Here is a 16840-nt window from a genome sequence, read left to right as displayed (position 1 = left end):
ATAACAATCACATTACAGTAACTTTTTGAGAAACCTCAACCCAGGGTTGAGGGCCTGGTTGAGGTCCTGCTGGTCCCGTATTCCTGGGCTGTAACTGGTAATATTTTAAAGGAGTTTAAAATTTTAAACTCCTTTAAAATATTACCAGTTACAAAATTTTGTTAATATATCTATGTACGCTTACCTTACTTTTCCTTATTGACTATTATTTTGAATGCATCTTCCCTTGCTTACAGACTGTGTAACATTCATCAGATCAATGAGACATGATTTCCTCAACCACCCTCTAATTTTAAAAAAGTAATAAGTTATGGGCATTTTATTGGCTCCTCTTTGCCAGCTTTTCCACCAAAATTATTATTTCAACTGTCAGTGCCATCAGCATTTAAAATGCACATGTACTATCTATCACTGTCTCACCAAGATTTGTGTGTTTTATTATTTCTTGGCTACTTGGTTTAACTCTTGGTGTTTTTTACTAAGTCCCTGGTCTGGCTGGACAAAAGTGCATAAGGCCCTTGAGGGGCTGATTCAGTGTATAAAGTCACTTGCTGTAGAAATAGGCTCTTTCTCACTACATTCCGAGATTATAGAACATACTCAGATTGAATGAACCCTCATCACAGTGGTATTTTATCCATTGCTGGCTGCATGTATGCTAGGGACTAAGTGTGCTGCGCTGTATGGGTATTTGTACAATCCAGAGCCTCGGAGACCTGTCAAGTTCAAGATTGCTGACATACCGTTCTCATTTAACAGTTATTTGGTGTAGGGCGAAACACTCTTTAAAATACTGGTGTTCTTGGCTTTAACATGCTGACAGGCTAGTTTTATGGACATATGAGTGCAGGACCTCTCCTGGACCATTGCCTCCATGTTCAATAGTTAGGGATCAAGGAATGAGGACTTTCAAGATAGCTTCTAGGTGCTCCCAGATGACTGCATTGTATTTGGTGGGGGCCTGGGTTGAAACTTGACATAATGGCATGAGTGTGTTCAGTAGTCATGGGAGCTGCTTGTCTTCCAAGTATTTTATACCTGCTCAGAAGTCTTGTGAAAATTAATTAAATGGAAAAGCTTCTAAGACCAATGCTGTGCTGGAGTGCCACTCCAGGACATGTGGTTTTTGCTATTTCTGCCTCTAAAGCTATTAAGAATAGCCCCTGGCTAGCTGTAGTATGGATACTACATGTTTGCAGGGCACCTTACTGTGAAGTGAGCAAGTGCTGATCCAATGCACAGGTGTAAGATATGTACGCCTCCATCTCTCTCACAAGAAGCATTTGTGGGACTCGACTGTTGTGTGTGTGTGGTTTAGGTGTCCATCAGTGATGGGAAATTAGGGTATTAGTATAGTGTCCATGTATTGACAGCAGTGTTTTAAACTCAGTAGCACAAATGAAAACCCCATGATTGCACTTTCAGGGTAATCTGTGAGGTCATTTTAACCATTCACCAGGTTCCTGCTACCATTTATGTGGTAATATTTTAATGTGTAAAATATGGAAAAATATAAAGATGAAAACAAAAATTTCTTTTGTATCAGCTGATGCAATTTTTAACTTTTTAAAAATATTTCAAAATTATTTTTAATGTGTTAGTATATTTCTTCTTTTTTGTCTATGTACACACATATACAAGTTGGGATACTATAATCCTATTTTTGGTGTTGTGCTAGTTTAAAAATTGTCTATTTCATATATGTTATTTTAAATATATATTTATACCATGCATATCAATATATTTAAATATAGATATATAAAGAGATTATCTTCCTCTGATTAAAAAAGTAATATGTGGTTGTGTTAGAAACTTTGGAAAACAGGAAAAGTACACAGAACATCCAAAAATCACCTCCTTAAAATAACCTGTTATGAGTTTGAGAATAAATCTTTCTAGCTATATATTTAGGTATGTGCATATGAAAGATAGAGAGAGATGCATATATTAACAGATATATGTTATATATTAACAGATATAAAACAGTGTTTCCTAGACCAACTTTAAAATATATAAAATTCTTAATTTTGAAATTATTTTCTGCATTTCTTTACTGTGGTAAAACATACATAACAAAATCCACCATCTTAACCAATTTTTCAGTATGCAGTTTAGAGGCATTCAAGCATGCTCATATTCACATTGGTGTGTGTGCAGCGACCACTTATTTACCTTCAGAACCTTTTTTCTCTTCTGAAACTGAAACTCCATATCCATTAAATAATCACTCCCCATTTCTCCCTCTCCCTGCCCTTTTGGGAACTACATTCTACTGTCTTCAGGAGTTTGACTAAGCCAGGTACCTTATATAATTAGAATCGTATAGTATCTTTTCTTTTACAACTGACTCATTTCATGTTAGCGCAGTGTTTCAAGGTTCACTAACATTTTAGCATATGTCAGAATTTCTATCTTGTTTTAGGCTAATTAATGCAGTGTTGTACGAGTATACCACATTTTGTTTATTCATTCATCTGTCATGGGATGATGGGGGCACCTCTATCTTTTTTAGCTATTGTGAAAAACGCTGCTAGAAGCATGAGTATACCAACATTTGTTTAAGTTCCTGCTTTCAGGGTTATTTTTTTTAAAAACATATACTGGGAAGTGGAATTGCTGGATTGTTCACAGGTTTTAAAGCATGTTAATTATGTAGTTTTTAATTGTTGCATAATATTCCATTATATGAATATACCATAATTTAACCAATTTCTCTGTGATTATTTAAATGTCTTATAGCCTTTCATTTTTACAGATGACATTGGCATGAACGTTTCTTAAAGCTAAAGCTTTATGCCATCTGTGGTTATTTACTTTGGCCGAATTTCTAGAACTAAAATGTATGGATTTTTTAGTGCTTATGATATATATCACTGAAATAACCCACAGACAGATTGCCCATAAGGAGTCTATAGAAATACACAAACATTACCTCGGTTCCTAAGTCGAAATCATCTAAACATTGTCCTTTGAAGACAATTGAGGTAACCTTCTCCCAGTACTTATAGCTGCTGTCCAGGTAGGATTATTTATTCAGCTTTAACAATAGAACCTACAAAGATGTTTCTGAACTTTGGGGTTTTTTCAAAGATTTTATTTATTTTATTTAATTTTAGACAGAGGGGAAAGGAGGGAGAAAGGGAGCGAAATATTGATGTCCCAGGGAAACATCATTCGGTTGCCCAGCGACCTTTTGGTTTCTGGGATGATGCCCAACCCACCGAAGCCAGTCAGGGCTGAACTCCGGTTTTAACAAAGAATCCTTTATTTTTTTCTCTTTTGATTTGCAGGTTTTACTCTCTGAGTGGATGGGTCTAAGATAATTTGTATTTTAAATGCCCTAAATGAAAGATAATTTGTATTTTAAAAAGCCCTAAATGATTCTGTCATACAGCCAGATTTGATGAGTACTTCTCTAAATGTATAGCAGTATGTTCATATATTGTACTCACAATCTGTTAGGTTGTTTTCTAGCACATGGGGTCATCTATCAAGTGGATAATGTGAGTTGCCTGAATAAGAGGAATGGAGCTATTAGTATTAAACCCTGAATTATGGAAGATAATTAGTGAGGGGACTCAAGAAGACAAAATTATTTTTCAGTTAAAGGCTTGGAGAAAATGATGGAGTAATCTTTTATTAAGCAAGGAACAAGTATCAAACATAGGAGTGTATGGCGTTACAACTAAAATAGGTAAGCTGTGTTTGCATTTATTCTTAGTGTATACAAACTGAGAATCCCTCTCTCTCCATTCATTTATCCAGTGATTATTAAGTGCCCACTTGGTGTGAATCATTAGGGATGAGATAGAGTTCTTATTGGCCATTGAAACTCATTGCAAATTTTCAAGATCTCCTCTTGAAATCAATGGAAATTTGAATGCCATTCTGTCTTCTTTTACAAAGAAACAGCATTGGACGAACAAAAAACATGTAGGTGGTCTCCTTTTAACACTGTGCATCATCCAGTAAGCTCACCTTTTATCTGGGTTGTGGAAAAACTTTGACTTGGAAAAAAAAGACTCCTCATTACAAAAGCAGGGAAAAAAATAACGGTATTTTTAAGTCTTCTTTATTGCTCAGCTGAGGAGCCAATCTAGAAAATTAATGTAACTTTTCAATGCCACATAACTCTGAACAGTCACAAACCTGGAATTGTTTTTTCTCCTCTCTTCTAGTGCACAACCCTTCAATTTCATTGATCATCCTCCTTAGTGATATTTCTGTTTGCTGGTATTCCTAACTTAGGCTGGAAGTTGCAGAATGTACCATGTGCACTATATTTGGCTTATAGAAATCCTTCGTTTAGCCTCCCTGTATTTGCAAAAAAAAAAACAAAAAACCTCAGGAGAGGAACATTGGGTTCATACTTCTTTGGTGTAGTCAGCCGGCACCATGTACGGGCTGCCTTTAGATAGTATGTAATGTCTTCAGTTCTCCACATTCCCTGTCACTCTGCTGCTTCCCGCATCCTGATGCGCATCCATGAAGCATCTGTTGTCCTGTGAACTTCATTTGATTTCTTCTAAGAGAGGATTATTTCTTTATACCTATATCTTTATCACATGTCTCCTCAACATAGGAAAGCCATAAATAAACTGAGAAAATCTCTCTTTATTTTAATGTGATCTGTTTCACTCTTTCTTTACCTGAGAGAGAGTGGTTTTCAAAGCCAGAAACGGTTGGAGCCATGCTATTTGGGTTTAAATCCTGGATTTGCCAACTGCAGTTGATTTTCTATGCTTCAATATCTCTTTCTGGAAAATAGGGATAATTATCATTCCTGTCTCGGCAATGTTTGTGAGGATGAAGTGCAAACTGTGTTTGACCCCCAATGTTTATACAAAGTAAATGCTGCATATGTGTTTGGTATTATTATACATTTTCATCACTAATAGGTATTTTAGTTTGTGTTTTGTTTTGCCACAAGAGTACACAGATGAGAGTAAATAACTACAAGTGAAAAATGCTTATCAGGTTTTGTTTAAATAATTTTAAATAATGGTCATGAAAATCAAATTGAAGATGAAATACTCATAATCCTATTTTTGAACAAATCGCCATCTCCCTTTCCATATTTTGTTTATTCCTTGTCCATATGGAAATAACATTTTATGTAGCTTCATCTGTATCACACATATGATTGATTTTACATTCGGTATTTTGCATTTAACATTCTGTAGTTAACATTTACATTTAACATCTTAAGCATTTTTCCATATCATCGCATAGCTAGCGTCAAATGGGATGAAGGGCTTTGCGTTTTACATCGCTGTTTATACATGGAGCTGTATTTTTTTATGGTCTTCCCTTTGTTACCGTAGAAAGTTTCCTTATCAAGTGGAATTCACTTTTGCTCAATAAGCCAAATTTTGTATAAAAATTTAATAAACTAACACTTGAGTGTAGTGACTCTGACTTCCTTTGTCTTATTGTGGCTTTAACATCTAGTTCATATCCTAGTGGAATTTCAGTTTTATTTATATTGAATGAATAATTTGGATTAATTTAATTCTTAAGAATTGGGATATTGTGATTACTTAATAATTAATTTAAAATATTTTTTTTCAGTAAATGTTAACATTTTTTAAATGCATCAGGTGTCTTGTTTGGGACTCTGCCTGCAGGAGATTGGAGCCAACACCAAGGAGTAGTCATACACATGATACGACTATCCTTTAAAAGGAAAAGAAGTGTCCCAAGTGCTTCTTTGAAATATAGTATTATTAATAAATTCAAAGAGGAAAGTCATTAAACTACTTAAAGGGAGAGACTATTAAGATTACTCTTATTTAGCATGCATTAAATGTATCCCGGAGTTTCTTGATTGTCAAATAATATGGAAAATGAGGCCATTTATATTTTGTACATTATAATGTGAACACAGAAATGCATTATTCTTGGGAGACCATTATTTATTAATTGATTCAAATATTTGTTAAACACCTACTATGTGCTATGATATGAAAAAGCCAATGGGGAAGCAGAATGTAAGAGATAGTCCGTAACCCTATGAAAACAGATATGTACACGTGTGGTATGTACAGAAAGGAAGGAGTAAAGAATGGTCACTCTTCCAGAGGATTCAGGCAAAAGTTCACTGAGGAGCCTGATACTCAGGTTAAGACCTAAGGGATTCTTATGTATTAGCTTGACACAAATCAGAGAGAGGCAGGGAAGCACGTGGATATAATCCCTGAGATGGAAGAGAGCCCGACACACTGAATATGAGAGAAAGTCAGTGTCAGAGAGTGACCTGTCGAGTCACTCTGAAGGAGAACAGAAGAGACAGGTTGAGTCCAAGCCATTCCACTGTGCCTGCATACACTTTTAAGCAGGAAAGTAATGTGATCAAATTTTCATTTGAGATTCATTTTAGCTACGGAAGGAAGGATTCACTGAGGGGAACAAGAGTAAATGTTGGGACACTAGTTTGGATAATGTTGGAGCCATCCTGCTAAGAGGTGGTAGTATCTTGGAATTAGGTGGCAGCAGTGAAGTAGTGAACTGTGGGCATATTCAAGAGTTATAGAATTTTCTATCTAGAGAATAAAGTCAACAGGATTTTAGTATTTGAAAGGGATGTGAGGGAGAGGCTCAAGAAGGACTCCTAGTGTTCTCATCTGAGCAATACCTGCCTGAGAAAACCAGAACAAAAACATGGAAAGTAGATTCAAGTGAGGTGATGAACAGTTTTTAACATGTTGAGCCTGAAGAGTATATGAGACATTCAGTAGACATGTGAAAGGCAGTTGGATATTTGATCTTTGCATTCAGAATGTAGATGAATTCTGGAGATAGAAATTCAACAGAGTCCTCGTAATGGAAAGACTTTTAAGTTGTGGGCATGGTTCTGGAGAGAGTGAATAGAAAGAAGAGAGGTCCTGGGTCAGATGTAGAGGATAATTATTCAGTGGTCACTGGGCAAAAATAATGACTAATGTCATCAATAGCAATTTTTCGGAAATATTAGAAAAGTACTTTTAGCATAAAGAGCCTAAGTCCCTGCTGCCACTGTTGAACAGACATAGTAGTTCTTTTCTGTCTACCCCCTGGGTTTTCTATTACAGAATATAAAGATCTCTATGTTTAAGAGCATGATGATTTGATTTTCTATTGCTTACAGTTTGACTTCTTCCAAGCTTATAAAACATGCAAGTCAATTATTAAAATACCATATGATTATTTTAATGGAAGTGTGCACAAAACCGGTCAGGAGGATAAGTGAAGAGCCGTAGAAAGAACGTCAACACTCTTCCAGGGGAGTGAAGAATGACATTACGGAAGAAGCTCCATTTGATGAGACTTGGTGAACGTGCAGGCAGCTGTCAGGAAGAAGATGGCTATGCTTGAGCAGCATGGGAGAAATGATGGATTTGTAGAGAATGGATCGCAGACTGTAGAAGGAGGTCCTGACTGACAAAGAGGAGCAGAGACATAGGTGTATGGTTTATTGCAGTCACTATACAAGGTTAATACTGCTGGAATGAAGCTCTGAGTGATGAAGGAAAAGTAGGCTGAAGAGTGAGGCAAGGGCTAAATCATAAAAGTCTTTAGAAATTATATGGAAAATTAAAAAAACAAAACAGAGTTCAACTCAAGGCAGAGTCATTGCCAAATTTGTATCATCAGTGAGCCACAATCAGATGTTCATGTTACAGAGATCATCATGGTGTTATTAAAGAGGAGAATTGAGAGAGAATTGAGGTTGGATTATAGTAATAAATAGCTTGGGGAAGTGGTAAGGAGGACCTTATTCAGGGAAGAGAAAGCAAAACTGGAATAAAGTGCAGGAATGTGAGAAGTAATCAAGAGCTATATATAGATTATGTTAGGGGTGTGTGTGTGTGCCTGAGTACGTGCAACCATCAAGGGATGGTTGGGCAGGGTAAGAGAGGTAGATGAATGTAAGATGTTTTCCTGACTTGCACCAAAAGGAAGTAGATCTGCCCTAAGAAGTCACCGTGAGATGCTCACATGGCCCCTGTCATGTTTTTCTCTCATGGCCACACCAGTTCTGCCCAGGAATGAAGACAGTCATTCAACTGTCACTGATTATGTTTTGGCCCCTCTGCCATGCAAAGCTGGGACATGAAGACATGTGCCATTGACCCTAAAATGCTATCCTCTGACTCACTCTATAGAGCTTTACACATTGAAATGTTTAAAAGTAATTAATGGAAAAATAACCACATAAAAATACTGCTACATAGATTCAAATCTCAGAAAAAATATACATACACACACAACACATAGCTATATGAGTTTAACTTTTAAATGTACTTGATTTTCAAAATGAAAATGTTAAATCATGATAAAAACATTAAGGATTCCTGCAAAAAAAAAAGAAGTGAAATACCAAAAATACATACTTGGAAGTGCCAACTAATCCAGTAAGTAGAAAAAATTCACTATGCATTTACTTGAAAATGTGGCCCAGGAAAATGTTGCCATAGCTTTCTTTAACTATGAGGAACAAAAATAAATATGCTTTAAAATGGTTTCTGTTCTTTACCACTTCCACCTCCAATGATATAATGTAAAATTGAAAAGGAAAAATATAGCTAAATGTGCTATTTTCACACACATAGTTATGATATAGAAAATATGTATAAACATGCCGGCACGTACACAGCTGAATTCATCATAAAGTTGTGAGAAACCTTCTTATCCCAGAAGAGAATTCTGCTGGCGAGTTATTTCCTAGAAGAAAGTGGTAGTGCCTGGGAGTGCACCCTGGTGCCTTCTTCAAGGACAGGGATGTTTGCTTTGTGTGTGTGCACACACATGTGTGTGTGGTCCAGTGCGAGTGTGTGTGTGTTCACCGAGAAAGAGATTTGTGAAAAAGTCGCTTCTAACATGTGAGAGCTACATAAATCCTTGTTTTTCACCTTATGAAGGTGATTGATTTTCATTTTCAAAATATGTGACTTTTGAGGCATCTGTTTTGGGGGCAGACTTCTGTACAGCTGCAGCAGAGAGGATGCTTGTCATTAGCCAGTTGCTCAGTCACTGTCTCCATTTATAGTTGGGTTTTTTAAGTATTCCAAGTAAGAACGCTGAGTTTCTGCTGATCCTGAGTCATCAAATGAAAGCTTTATTTTTTTCTCTTTCATTCAATTCCACCTATGCTCACAGTTTTTAAGATGGATATGTTTTCTAGAAAAATCTGACCCTCTTAACTATTTATTTTACAGTTTCTTAATAAGTTTATTAATGAGAACACTGCATCTCTTCCTATTGGACACTATCGGGATCACCTTACTGAATAACAAGAAGTTCACCCTACCAAGACAAGAATATTCAAGTCGCTTAAATTACAAACATAAATTGCAAATCTTGCCCCTGAAAGACTTGTATTAAAAAAGGGTGAAGAAGATCCCTGTCTGGTGTGGCTCAGTGGATTGAGTGCCAACCTGTGAACCAAAGGGTCGCCAGTTCGATTCCCAGTCAAGGCACATATCTGGGTTGCAGGCCAGGTCCCCAGAAGGGGGCACAGAGAGGCAATCACACATTGATGTTTCTCTCCCTCTCCTTCTCCTTCCCTTCCCCTCTCTCCAAAACTAAATAAATAATTTAAAAATGGGAGGATAAAGAAACTCTCTTCAATAGCATCCTGTAACTTAACAGAACTGAATCTAGAATTGCAAAGTCCCTAGGAAACTGCAATGGTGACGAATGACACATGGGAGAGATACCTATAACAGTCACAATCCTATAAAAAATAATGGCACACTGAAACAAGCTCCTCTCTAGGAGTTAATTTATAAAGGAATTCTGTACATAGGCCCATTTGAGTATGGAGAAGCCTTAGGAATGGAACAGTAATCTGGGGCAGAGTCAGAATTGTCATCTCCTCTAGGCTCAGAGGGACCAGGAGAGAGAGCAGCTACTTGAACCAGGAAGGAGAGAGTGCTGTAGAGGAGAAGTCCTAGAGAGGACCAGCAACCCTCCTTGGGAACTGGAAACTTCACAGTCAGCTTGCCAGCAAACCTGTGTCCCTAGACTCTATTCAGTGCCAACAGGGGCATTATTGTTATCTTGGTTTTGACAATGATGCATTTGGCCATCCACCCATTCAATGATAAAAGCACAACCTAGTCACCGTGACAATAAAATCTATTTCTCATTTCTAAATTTTCCCTGGTTGGTGGTGATTTCCTATGTAGGTGACAACCACTGGAAATGAAATGTTAACCTAATGTCCCTGGGAAGGTTTTTCTCTTCATCGCTGGATCAATCTAGATCTCCAGAAAGCTCAGCCACCACGGCTAAATATCTGTGATGGTGGGGGGAAGAGAGCTGCACATTCACAGCCCTACGTCCACCTTCCAGGCAGGGAAGAGGAAAAGAGAAAAATGGGAAGGGATGGGGCTTATGTTAGACGAGCCCTAGTTTTCACAAAAATGTTTAGTGCACATCTCATTGGCCAGAACCATGTCATGTGGCAGCTTCTACTTACAAAAAAGTCTTGGGAAGTGTTTTAAGTAGGCACATTGCACCCCTAAACAAAATTGAAATTATTTGACTAGTGAAAAAGGGAAGTGTAATGATGAGGAAGCAGTTAGTAGCATCCTCTCTACGTGTCTACTATCTCTTGTGGCTTGGTGTGGACAAATGATAATAGAGTAATATAAAGTGTTGCATCCTGTCTTCCTATACATACTATAATTTGCCTGGAAGTTATCAAACAACAAAATTAGGGTGTGGTCACATATTCCTTATATTAATAAATTTTATGGAGATTAAAACTTTGTATCACTTGCATATTTGCCCATTCCTAATAGACGAATGCTTGAGGACAAAGTTTTGGATCTCCAAGTTTTCCCTAAGCCTTTACTTGTCTTCCATCATAATTATAGCCTCCCATATTTCAGAAGGAAGGCATTTTCACCTTTGTGTCTTAGGACATTCCTATGACATTCAGTAAATATATTTTTGTGTGTGATGCAAAGATAAGGTTATCTTTCAATTTATTTTTTTCAGTTATAGTTGACATTCAATATTATATTAGTGTACAGCACAGTGGTTAAACATTTATATAATTTACAAGTGACCCCCCAATAAGTCTAGTACCCATAAATTCTTTATGCTGTACTTTACATCCCCATGCCTATTTTTGGAAGTATCAATTTGTACTTCACCTTTTTTACTGAGACCCCCAGTTTCCCTCCCATCTAATATCCATCGATCTCTTCTCTGTATCTGAGTCCATTTCTGTTTTGTTCTTTAGATTCCACCTATAAGTGGAAACAGACTGTGTTTGTTTCTCAGTCTGATTCGTTTCGCTTAGCATAATACCAAGTAGCTCTGTTCATGTTTTTTGCATATGGTAGGATTTCATTATTTTTATGGCTTAGTAATATTCCATTGTGTAGTAAGAAATTCTGAGTTGAACAAATGAATGCAGCTGACCTCAGGAAGATATTAAAGGAGGAGGTTGCACTTGAGTTATCTTGGGTAAATTACTCATTGACAAGAATCTTTGATCTAAAATTTGCATTCTATTGGTTGTGCTGTTGTGTTTGTTTCTCTCAACCCCCCACCCCCTTTGTTTCTTTTTAATTCCCTCTGACCTGTCCTCCATCTTTCTTTCTTTTGCACTGGTGACTAAGTCTTTGGCTAGTTTGACTGAGAGCATGACATTCCATTTATTTTCTTTTTACATTAAAAAAAATTGCCAAATTTAATGTCATGAATCTTCCTCCCTATGCTTGTTAACAGTATTATAGTTTGTACTATTATATTTAAGGCTGTTTTTCCTCCTTTGAATGGTCTTTGCACCTTTGCCAAAAATTAATTTAACATGCATTCAAGGGTTTATTTCTGGATTCTCTATTCAATTCCATTGGTTTACTTTTCTCTTTTTTTTTTCTCTCTCTTTTTTTTTTTTTATTTAGTTACTTTTCAAGTACATTTTTTTAAATCTTTTCTCTCCCCCCCCCCCCGCCTGGTCTCCCCCCTCCCTCCCATTCCCCCCCCCCAGTCCTCATCTCTGTGTCTTTCATACTTGTTCCTCAAAATCCCTCCCCCTTTTTCCCCTTAAGTTCCCTTCCCTCTCCCCTCTGGTCGCTGCCCACTTGTTCTCTATTTCAGCGTCTTTGTTTTTATTCTCTTTGCTTGTTTGTTTTATTCTTTAGCTTCCTGTCAAAGGTGAGATCATATGGTATTTGTCCTTCAATGCCTGGCCTATTTCACTCAGCATAATGCTTTCCAGTTCCATCCATGTTGTTGCAAAAGGTAGTAGCTCCTTCTTTCTCTCTGCTGCATAAAATTCCATGGTGTATATGTACCACAATTTTTGGATCCATTCATTTACTGATGGGCACCTAGGTTGCTTCCAACTCTTGGCTATTGTAAATTGTGCTGCTATGAACATTGTGGTGCATAGGTTCTTTGAAATTGATGTTTTAGGATTCTTGGGGTATAATCCTAGCAGTGGAATTGCTGGGTCAAAAGGCAGGTCAATTTTTATTTTTCTGAGAAAATGCCATACTGTTTTCCATAATGGTTGTACCAGTCTACAATCCCACCAACAGTGAACTAAGGTCCCCTTTTCCCCACACCCTCTCCAACATTTGTTGTTTGTTGCTTTGTCTATTATAGCCATCCTGACTGGTGTAAAGTGGTATCTCATTGTGGTTTTAATTTGCATCTCTCTGATAGCTAACGATATTGAGCATCTCTTCATGTGTCTCTGGATATTCTGTATGTCCTCTTTAGAGAAGTGTCTGTTCAAGTCCTTTGGTTTACTTTTCTGTCTTTATGACACTACCACACTACTTTGATTATTATAGTTGTATAAATTTTGAGGTTGGGCATTTTGTAATCTCCAATTTTTCTTTTCTTTTTCAAGGTTTTTTTTTTTTTTTTGCAATTCAGAGTCTCTTGAAATTGCATATGAATTTTAGGGTGGATTTTTCTGTTTTTGCAAAAAAGGTGCCCTAGTGATTTTGAAAAGGATAGTACTAAATCTGCAGAGCACTCTAGGTATTATTAACATCTTAACTGTATTAAAATCTTTCAACCCATGGACACAAGTATCTTTCTATTTATATGTCTTCTTTAATTTATTTCAGCCACATTTTCCACTTTCCAGTGTACACGTCTTTCACTTTTTCAGTTAAACTTATTCCTAAGTATTTTTATCCTAATTGTATTATAAATGGAATTGTTTCCTTGATTTCTTTTTTGGATTGTTCATCGGTAGTACACAAAAACATAACTGTTTTTTGTGTTAGTCTCTGAAGTCTCAGAAAGCAGAAACCATGCCAGATTTGTATTTTGCAAAGTTAATACAAAAATAATAGTTGGCAGTTCGTAATTTAAAAAAATATTTTTCATTGGCAGTAATCTCTGTCCTTTTTTTTTCTGTCTCCCTTCCATTTTAGGGTTCTACTGGTGTTACAGCCTCTCCTCCAGTCTCCACCCCTGTCACAGGACACAAGAGAATGGTCATACCAAACCAGCCCCCACTAACAGCAACCAAAAAGTCGACCCTGAAACCACAGCCTGCCCCTCAGGCTGGACCCATCCCCGTGACTCCGATTGGAACACTGAAACCCCAGCCTCAGCCCGTCCCAGCCTCCTACACTACGGCATCCACCCCGTCGAGGCCTACCTTCAATGTGCAGGTGAAGTCAGCCCAGCCCAGCTCGCATTACATGGCTGCCCCTTCACCAGGACAGTTTTATGGCCCGGGGCCAGGGCACCAGAGCTATAACACTCAACCAGTGCCTGTGACTGGGCAGTGTCCACCTCCTCCAACACGGGGAGGCATGGATTACACATATATTCCACCACCAGGACTTCAGCCTGAGCCTGGGTATGGGTATGGTCCTAACCAAGGGCGCTATTATGAAGCCTATTGCCCAGTGGGGCCTGCGTATGGGGGCAAAAATGATTCTGATCCTGCCTATGGTCAACAAGGTCACCCCAATGCCTGGAAGCGGGAACAAGGGTACACTCCCTCTGGGCCAGGAAACCAGCACCCTGCTGGCATGTATCCGGTTGCTGGTCCCAAGAAGACATATATCACAGATCCTGTTCCAGCCCCCTCTGCCCCACCACTGCAACCAAAGGTAAGAAACTCATTAATACAATGATGGGAATAAAGGGCCGCCTGTTTAGCTTGCCTTTCCCGGAAAGCAGAGCCTAAGGCAAAAGTGTATATGTTGCTTTTATTACATTAGAAAGTAGGATTCCAAGGAAGCCTGAGTGCCATAGGAAAAGAGGGAGATCCTACTGGGGATATGGAGTCACGCTATGGATATGCATATTGTTTAGTACCAAGTGCATTTACATGTTCAGTCTTGAAAGATCATCTTCCAAAAGAGCGTATGAACTATAGCAGCTCAGGATAATCTTTTTGTGGTAGGAAAAGGGAAGATAATTTATCTTCTAGCTCTGTCTCTTCTTGGACCAAGGTTCTCTGTGAGTCAGAGACTTCCTCATGCCTAGACTTTGCATTTACTTGGGCACCAAATAAATCTGTAGCATCTCATGCCTCACAGGGACAGGGCATCAACACATCTGGAGGTGAGAGGTATGCAGGGCAGCCATGAGTCGAGCTGCTGTCAGGTAGGGTGTATGTGATGGTGGTTAGAACTCAAGCTAAGTTGGTCCCACAGTGGCTGCTAGGACATACGTGGCCAATAGTTCAGGGGACAGGTGAGGAGAAGGGCTGTAGGTGATGCAAACACCTTGTCTAGTTTCCTTTGGAAGAGGCTGCTGCAGTATAATGAAACTTGTTTATCACCCTTGTCAATCCACATTATTGACCCTCTAAGCAGAATCTTACCCTCTAGTCTTTAACCCTATTAGACAATTTTTAAAAGTTTTTGAGTTTTTCTCATTGTTTGATTTACTTGTAAGCGCGTATGTCTTTTAAATCAATGAATTCAGTTACTAACTTTTCAATAGATAATGATATTACACATGCCCACTCAGTTACAATTTGATTTTTCCGTGAGTATTTGAACTAGCATGATGTTTCCTTTTACCATGACAAGAGGAACCAAGGAGAATTACTTGGAAGGGGTGAGATGGATACACCATGCTGGTTTCCAGCCCTTGGGTTGGAACAAAGCTCTCCCTTCCTTTCATTTAAAGCTGTGAGAATCAGACATTAAACATAGTTAGAATATGTTATTTTTGAGAGATGAATTGGGTAAAAGGTCTCTATATATTTTAGTACAGTATATTTTTAACATATAGAAAGTCTATATACATCATTTAACACATTTGACATTGTCAGTGTACAGACACAATCACATTTTCAAGACTGTAATAGAAATCTGTCAGGTCCTTGCTCTGTGAGCAGTGTGTTTACTAAACCACTATTTTCAGAGGAAAGTATCAGCTCTATTACCAGTCCTCCAAAATGAATTTTGGGCTCCTTAGAGGAGAAGAAGCCTTCCAGAAAGTGGGGCACTCATGAATACCCACTATGGTAAACGGGGCCAAGCATGATCATTTTCCAACATAAAGTTTCCAGGTTTAAACATTGTGTTTTTGAAATGTTGCTTTTAGAAATCTTTTCTTTCCAAAATCTCTTTATGAAAATAAATGTTAGTAGGTTTATTTATTTGCTTGTTTTAAAGTTTGTCCAAAATAGCTAGTCTGTATATACGCACCCTTTGTTAACATTACAGTACATTTGCATTAGTCCTTCCAGCCTGCAAAGGAGCAATCCAGAAAAAAATTAGATCATTTTCCTTTACTTCACTTTGGTGCAAGTGCAGTAACTTCCCTCATGAATAGTTCAAAGCTTTGGTTGGGATAACTGACATTAACACCGAGCTCAAATAGCTGTGCAGTTTTGCTCCATCTGAAGCCTCCTGTTAGAATGGCTGCATGATGATCCTGTTGGAAAGAGAGGGACCCTGACTTATGTAAGGACCCTGGATCAGCCCACGTGGGGAAACAGATGTGAAACAGAGCAGAATGTCTAGGTGGAGGGAATAATCTTGTGAGAAGTACTGAGCCACTGAGGCACTGAGTTTCTTTTTTCCCAAATGTCACTGGGCATGTTGAATAGTCCCTCCTCATTTAACACGGAACTGACCCAGTGGTATAGGAAAACAGTTAGCACCCAGTGCAAGACCTGAATCTAACATGTTGGGTTCAGCCGCATCACTAACATTTGCTTTCCACCACCCTACTCAGGACGATGGAAGGAACTTTTATTAACCACTTACCGGAAAGCATGACACTTTATTTCCCTTCTTTTTGTAATTACTCATGATGATCTATTATATTGTTATGGATTCTGGATATTCAGTGAATTTGATGTCATTTAAAAAATGTTTTTGAAATATTTGTTCTTCAACAGTGTCATGTGTTTGAAAATCACATTGTGCAATTTAAAAATGAAAATCAAGCCTACATCATAGTGCAATTTAAAAGAATGTACACCTCTCTGCGATTAGTGAGGAGAGTGGTTCGGGGGTGATATTTAGCCATCTGTCAGTGTTTGGGGAAAAGGGAAAGTGGCTGATGAGGCTACAGATATGATCTGTGTGTGGTGGGGGGGGGGTGGTGAATGAAAGGACCAGCTTTTTCACAGTTAGTCTTTCAGCAGAACACTGCTGTACTCAACTGCACCTGTGCACAGAGGACCTTTTTGTCCCAATATTGAGTCTGCTTTGCTTAGTGATGTGACTACTGGCTTGAGAAATGAGCCCCTACGTTGAATCCCACTTCCTCCCGTGGCATTTCACTTACAGCTTGAGGAAAGCCTCTGGACCTCCTTATGTCACGCTTCTGGCCTCAGCAAGGTAGAACATCATCTTCTCTAATTAATTAATGATTGCAAATGGCTTGGAAATTTCCAAAGGTG

General features: G+C 38.1%; 1 protein-coding gene across 13 annotated transcripts in view; it reads left to right on the top strand.

Annotated features, from left to right (window-relative positions):
* The window catches only part of LPP (LIM domain containing preferred translocation partner in lipoma), a 628850-nt gene that overhangs the window by 368328 nt on the left and 243682 nt on the right, over positions 1-16840 (top strand). For all 13 annotated transcript variants that reach the window (XM_037131738.2, XM_037131739.2, XM_037131740.2 and 10 more), the window contains one exon: positions 13392-14081. In XM_037131738.2, the coding sequence (XP_036987633.2) occupies positions 13392-14081 (690 nt within the window). The remainder of the gene's footprint in view (positions 1-13391; positions 14082-16840) is intronic.

The sequence above is a fragment of the Artibeus jamaicensis genome, unplaced genomic scaffold (assembly GCF_021234435.1).
Source record: "Artibeus jamaicensis isolate MK-2021 breed Jamaican fruit bat unplaced genomic scaffold, CSHL_Jam_final scaffold_474, whole genome shotgun sequence".
NCBI lineage: Eukaryota > Metazoa > Chordata > Mammalia > Chiroptera > Phyllostomidae > Artibeus > Artibeus jamaicensis.
The sequence above is the reverse complement of the archived record's forward strand: the minus strand, read 5'-3'. Positions and strand labels throughout refer to the sequence as shown.